The 5,517-nt window shown below is 51.7% G+C and overlaps 1 protein-coding gene across 1 annotated transcript; it reads right to left on the bottom strand.

The window, feature by feature from the left end:
* Positions 1 to 896: 896 nt before the first annotated feature.
* Positions 897 to 3,256, bottom strand: GUITHDRAFT_151225 (hypothetical protein). The gene is made up of 10 exons (XM_005837040.1): positions 3,142 to 3,256; positions 2,200 to 2,884; positions 1,939 to 2,154; positions 1,859 to 1,891; positions 1,756 to 1,815; positions 1,640 to 1,707; positions 1,512 to 1,596; positions 1,362 to 1,454; positions 1,184 to 1,314; positions 897 to 967 (listed from the first exon to the last, which is right to left on the bottom strand). The coding sequence occupies exons 1-3, from the start codon at positions 3,211 to 3,213 to the stop codon at positions 2,147 to 2,149; spliced, it is 765 nt and encodes a 254-aa protein (XP_005837097.1). The 5' UTR covers positions 3,214 to 3,256; the 3' UTR covers positions 897 to 967; positions 1,184 to 1,314; positions 1,362 to 1,454; positions 1,512 to 1,596; positions 1,640 to 1,707; positions 1,756 to 1,815; positions 1,859 to 1,891; positions 1,939 to 2,146.
* Positions 3,257 to 5,517: the final 2,261 nt, after the last annotated feature.

Here is a 5,517-nt window from a genome sequence, read left to right as displayed (position 1 = left end):
GCCTCCTCCTCCTCCCTCCCGTCCCCCTTCCCCGCCCGGTCTTTTCCCCTCTGCATTGTTCTTTCCATTCTCTTCTCCCTTCCCTTCACCTCCCTATCCTTCCCGCCTTTCTCCTCCCTGTGCTCCCTGCCCTGTCACTCCTTGCTCCTCCTTATCTTCTTCCGCCTCGCTCCTCCTACAGCTCCTCCCTCCCTTCTCCCCGTCCTCGTCCTTTCTCCTCCTCTCCGCTCCTCCGATGACGATTTCCTCAGGGAGGACAGCAAGGCTTCTCTATGGACAAACTTGGTGGAGTCTTGTGAGTGTTGATCCCTCCCCCCATGCCCCCTACCCCCTACCCCTCGCTCACCCCCTCACCCTCCCTTTCTCTCGCCCTTTACCTTCCTTCTCACCCCCCTCTCATCCCCTCCCCTTCCAGCAGCTTCTGCCCCCTCCCTCGCTTCCTCTCTCTCGCTCCACTGACGGTCCTCCACAGCCACCTCCACCTCCTCCTTCTCCTTCGGATTCTGATTCACAACGATTGCACTTTAGCTAACGCAAGCAGCGCGTCCACACACGTAAATGCAGCAAATCTTCACATCCGATCATCCTGCTCCTGTTACCTCTCTTGTTCTACTCCTACATCATTGACCTCTTCCTTTGTTTTTCTCCGTCCTCACCTACCGTACCACTCAGTCGTGATCAATATCGTATCTGTGTCGTCGTTGGTATCGTTGTCATCCTCACTTTCTCCTCAGTCCCTTCCTCTCCCTCTCCCTCCCCCTCTCTTGATCTCCTTCTCTTCATCTTGCTTTCTTTGCTTCGTTTCAGTTCTCTCTCGCTAGCCCAGTGGCACTTTGCAAGGCGAAGGCCTCTATGGGTTGGGGTACTCAATTGGTCTGGGGAGGGGTGGGGGTAGTGTCCTAAAGAAGCGACAATGCGCTCCTGTCTCGGGCTCTTGGCGCTGGTTGTGCAGGCGGGAGTGACAATGGTGAGAGACATTCGGAACACAAGAGGAGAGTCTTCGCTGATGCCAGCATGCTGCCGTCCAATCCCTTCTGCTTTTGCTTCCTCCTACATGTCACGAAGCATATCGCTCTTGTGCCTCTTACAAACATACCCAGCACTTTCCCCTGGTGTTGTTTTGCTGTGTGTGGTTCTCGCTAGCAGCAGCTAGAGACTTGTTGCTCGCTGATGTTATTCTAAGGCCTTCATGTCCTCCCCCGTCAGCCTCATGCCGTCGACTGCTCGCCCGGTTGGCATTTCCCGTGTCGCGCTGCGACAGTCGATGAGCACCAACGAATGGCAGACTGCCACAGACAGCAGCACGGGCGCAACGTGCTAGCATGATGAAGCCGGCAGCGTTTTCTGATCCCCATGGTCAGGTACTGGTACAACACCAAGACAGGCGAGTCCACTTGGGAAGAACCGAAACAGGTAGCAGACGCTCCTCTGTCGTCAGGGCCAAGACTTGGACGGTGTGGAGAGGAGGAGGAGGAGGAGGAGGAGGAGGAGGTTAATGACTGAGGGATCAGCCTCATGCCTGTGCCGGAGGGGCAGAAGAAGAATGCGTATCCTGGCGGGAAGTCAGGCCTTATGCTCATGATGAACCCCATCAAGGTTGACAGGTCGACACGATGAAAGCGAATGACCATGGCTCTAGCCCGGGGTGAACGTGTGGAACGAGCCAAGCCTTCTCCTCTTCTTCGGCTTCAAGATCAGCATCATCCTGTGAGAACAGTGAGATGTGCGGCTCCTGCATCTGACGTCCCCTCTCAGTTACGCCATCTTCGTCGGGTTCCACAACCAGTACACGGGCGACTTCGGACCCTTCATCACGTAAAGAGATTTTCTGTGTGGATGAATGGTGAGAAGAGCGCAGGTTTCATGATGGACAAGTCGACTTTCAGCAAGCGTGAGTACCCTTGGCAGGGAGGTTATTCTCTGAATATGTTTTACCAGCTCCCGCGAGTGGGCGAGACTGCACGGCAAGTAACTGATGTTTTGGTTTTCATTTATTTAGAAGTTCAACCGAGATATGTAAATCAGTTTCTTATAGTGCAATAACAACTGAAATGCGAAACAAAATACCCAAACACAAGGTTGATGTCTTTAACATTCAAGAATCAACATTCAGCAATCCCAGAATCGTTCATGAGCTAACTACAATTTAATCCTGTACAGAGTCAGACTTTGTCATCCACGTATGGATTTATGGTACCTGACCGCCCTCCTCGTCACCAGCGTCCTTGTCGTAAGCATCCTCCTGGGTGTCGGATGTCCACAAGGTGAGGTTATCTCTCAAGAGCTGCATGATGAGGGTGCTGTCCTTGTAGCTCTCCTCGTTGAGAGTGTCAAGCTCAGCGATGGCATCATCGAAGGCCTGCTTGGCGAGCTGGCATGCGCGGTCCGGTGAGTTGAGGATCTCATAGTAGAACACAGAGAAGTTCAAAGCCAGGCCCAATCGGATGGGGTTGGTGGGGGGAAGATCGGTGAGAGCGATGTCCTGGGCGTTCTTGTAGGCAACCAAGGAATGCTCAGCAGCCTCCTTGCGACCAGCGCCAACAGCAAACTCCGCCAAGTATCTCCAGTAGTCACCCTTCATCTTGTAGTAGAACACCTTGCTCTCGCCAGTGGTAGCAGAGGAGATGAGGTGCTTGTCGAGGATGTTGAGGATGTCATTGCAGATGTTGGAGAGCTCAGACTCAACCTTGTGGCGGTACTCCTTGATCATGGAGACACGGTGCTCGTTGCCCTTGTTCTCTTCCTTCTGCTCGATGGAGGAAATGATGCGAGAAGAAGCACGACGGGCACCAATCACGTTCTTGTAGGCAACGGAGAGAAGGTTGCGCTCATCGTTGGTGAGCTCAACATCCATCTTGGCGATAGACTTCATGGCCTCGACCATCTGATTTGGAAGTGAGACATTGCAAAGATGCTTCGGATGCATCAAGGGAAGCATCAAAACGAACCAGACATCATATTTTACACCTTACAGCTACACCACTGCAACACGCATCCATTTAACCACAAAGAACACGTCCATGTGTTCATTTTCATGTCAAAAACAATTGGCCAATAAACAAACAACAAAGCATCAAAGAAACAAAGAAATATACAATCCAATCATAGAAAGTTCATGAACAATTGAAAATCGAGCCATACCTCGTCGTAGCGCTCGGCCTGCTCGGCGAGCTTGGCCATGTAAACATTCTCCTCACGAGAGTCGCTGGACATTGCTGCAAGTGTTGTTGTGTTGTTGAAACAGAAGGCTAGAAGCTGATAGTAAGGTGAGAGGACAAGCGAGCGGGAAAGAACAAAAGCTGCGCTACGGGTGAAAGATAGCTTGAGGAAGGCGACAGACGCGGCAGTCACGAGGAGACGTTGGTCAAAGGGTGGGGTGGTCTCATGTAGGTACCCTCTTTTGCTGGGGATTTGTTAGTATTTCGGGTGGGTGATGGCGCATGGCCGACCTGAGGGTGGGGTGGGGGTTGTTCACATTTGAATTGAGGCATCCCCGGAGACCGACGAAGAGAGGGGCTTTGAGGTGAAAGGGGGGGTGGGTGGGTTAAAACAGGGGGTAGGGGCTCATGTTTTGAACTTGGTACGTTTGACTCTCCAACAGAGAAACTTTCGGAAACATTTTCAAATATTTGAATATGTACCCCCTTGGATAAGGGTATTTTCATTGAAAAATATGGGTGCCTCAAATTCTTCAATTGAATTTGACGTAGCCGAAAAGTCTTACAAACGAAAAATCACAATGCGCCTGATGATCCGTGTAAAGGACCAGGTGCTGGGGTGGTTGTGATGGTAGGGTGGTATTAGGCAGAGGATACAGAGATAACCCTACCCCACCCCACAACATATCTCCTGCCACCCTTGGCAACCCGCACCCTACCAACCTTTTGTAGACAGATCAACAACTGCTGTCCTGTACCCACCCATGGCACTCACCCACCAACATCATTTGTGTCCACCCCCAGATACCTTGTCCCAGACACCGGTTACAATGCCTTGAATTAGTACCTATGAGGATCTAGTACCCCCTACAAATCACAACCACCCCCAATTCAAAATGCTTGGCTTACGTATACACCCTACAATTGAACGACCAAGTACCCTACCCTTGTTGAAATCTCCCCCACAGCACAACAGACTGCAACTACCTACCAAACCTGGTCTAAACTTTTGACCCTACCCCTCACGAATCCCGTCCTCTTCGGTATAGAGTACCCGAGGTGTTTTTACTTCACAGGATCACTACCCTTACTGGTCATAACATTTCCCTACCCGACCCCCTCTTTCAACTGGGAAAGAGAATAGTACCACATTACTTCTTCGTCATACAAATACAATAAATATATTTGTATAGGGAAGAAGTAATGTGGTACAAATCTCTTACCATAAATTGTGAGATTGTACCAGAGGATCCCAAGGCCCTAGTTTCTGCACTGTAGGGTTTGTGCTATTTTCTGCCTAAATATAATTCTATAAATTTTTAAATAGATATTTATACCGCATCCCCCCTCAGGTCCTATGCTGCGGTCCGCGGTCACAGAACCTTCCGGATTCGGAGGCCGACGCGGCTATTTTAAAACTATTTTAGAACGAAGAGTGTCCTAGGAAGCCATAGGAAATATAGACCCTCGATATGACGAGCGAAGGTAGACCCCCTCCCCTAGGATCCTTAGCAACGGTATCAGCAGGTCCTAGCAAGCGGATCCGAAGGTCGCCTACTACCACATTTTGAGCACGTCCCGCCGCTCCAGTTGAAGCGCTCAGCTCGGCAAACAAGAAAACCGTGTGAACGCCGGGCCCCGGGCCGCGGGCCCGGGCTGACCGCCGCACTGCCGCCGGCCCACTGAGTGGATGATCCAAGTCTCGGCCGCCCAGTCGCGAGCCTGAACTTACGGCCGGCCCGGAACCTCAGGAGGTGATCCGTCGCCGACTCACAGAGTCAGGCATACTCAAGCCCCAAGTTAACTTCAGTTCACAGGCTGAAACTTCCGAAATGCGGTCACCGTCAGGCCAATTGCTGTCCCCGGGCCTTCAAACCCGGTGATCGCATGATTCCCGGTGCTGGGGCCGGGGCCCGGCGGCGCGGCGACTCCGCGGCGAGTATCGTACGGTCACAGGCGGCCGGGCGGAGGCTCCGCCCCGGCGCTGCCTCTTTACTCAAAAGACAGTCTGAGACTGGAAGTTTAGTTCTCTTTATCTAAACGAAAATAACGGCCAGAACCGTGACGTTCAAAAATGCCGAATGGTGTGGCGAGGGGAAAGAGAAGAAGAGGGAGAGGAGTAGAGCTGAAGTAAGAGGAAGAGCATGCGATGTTTCTTGAGTGATATATCCTCCTGTTGTATGGAAGTTGAACTCACAGAGGCTGGTCAAGCATGAAGATTGCTGAGACCAAGGTATCGGGGAACCTGGTTTTTGATGGACAAAGAATGTTGATTGGCCGGGCTAGCATGCTGTGATCAAGAATGGCGATGCTCTTGTTATCAAACATATGAAAGTGTCTTTGAAACGCGCTATCGAGT

This window comes from Guillardia theta (assembly GCF_000315625.1).
Source record: "Guillardia theta CCMP2712 unplaced genomic scaffold GUITHscaffold_15, whole genome shotgun sequence".
Lineage (NCBI taxonomy): Eukaryota > Cryptophyceae > Pyrenomonadales > Geminigeraceae > Guillardia > Guillardia theta.
This window is presented reverse-complemented; position numbering and strand designations above follow the sequence as displayed.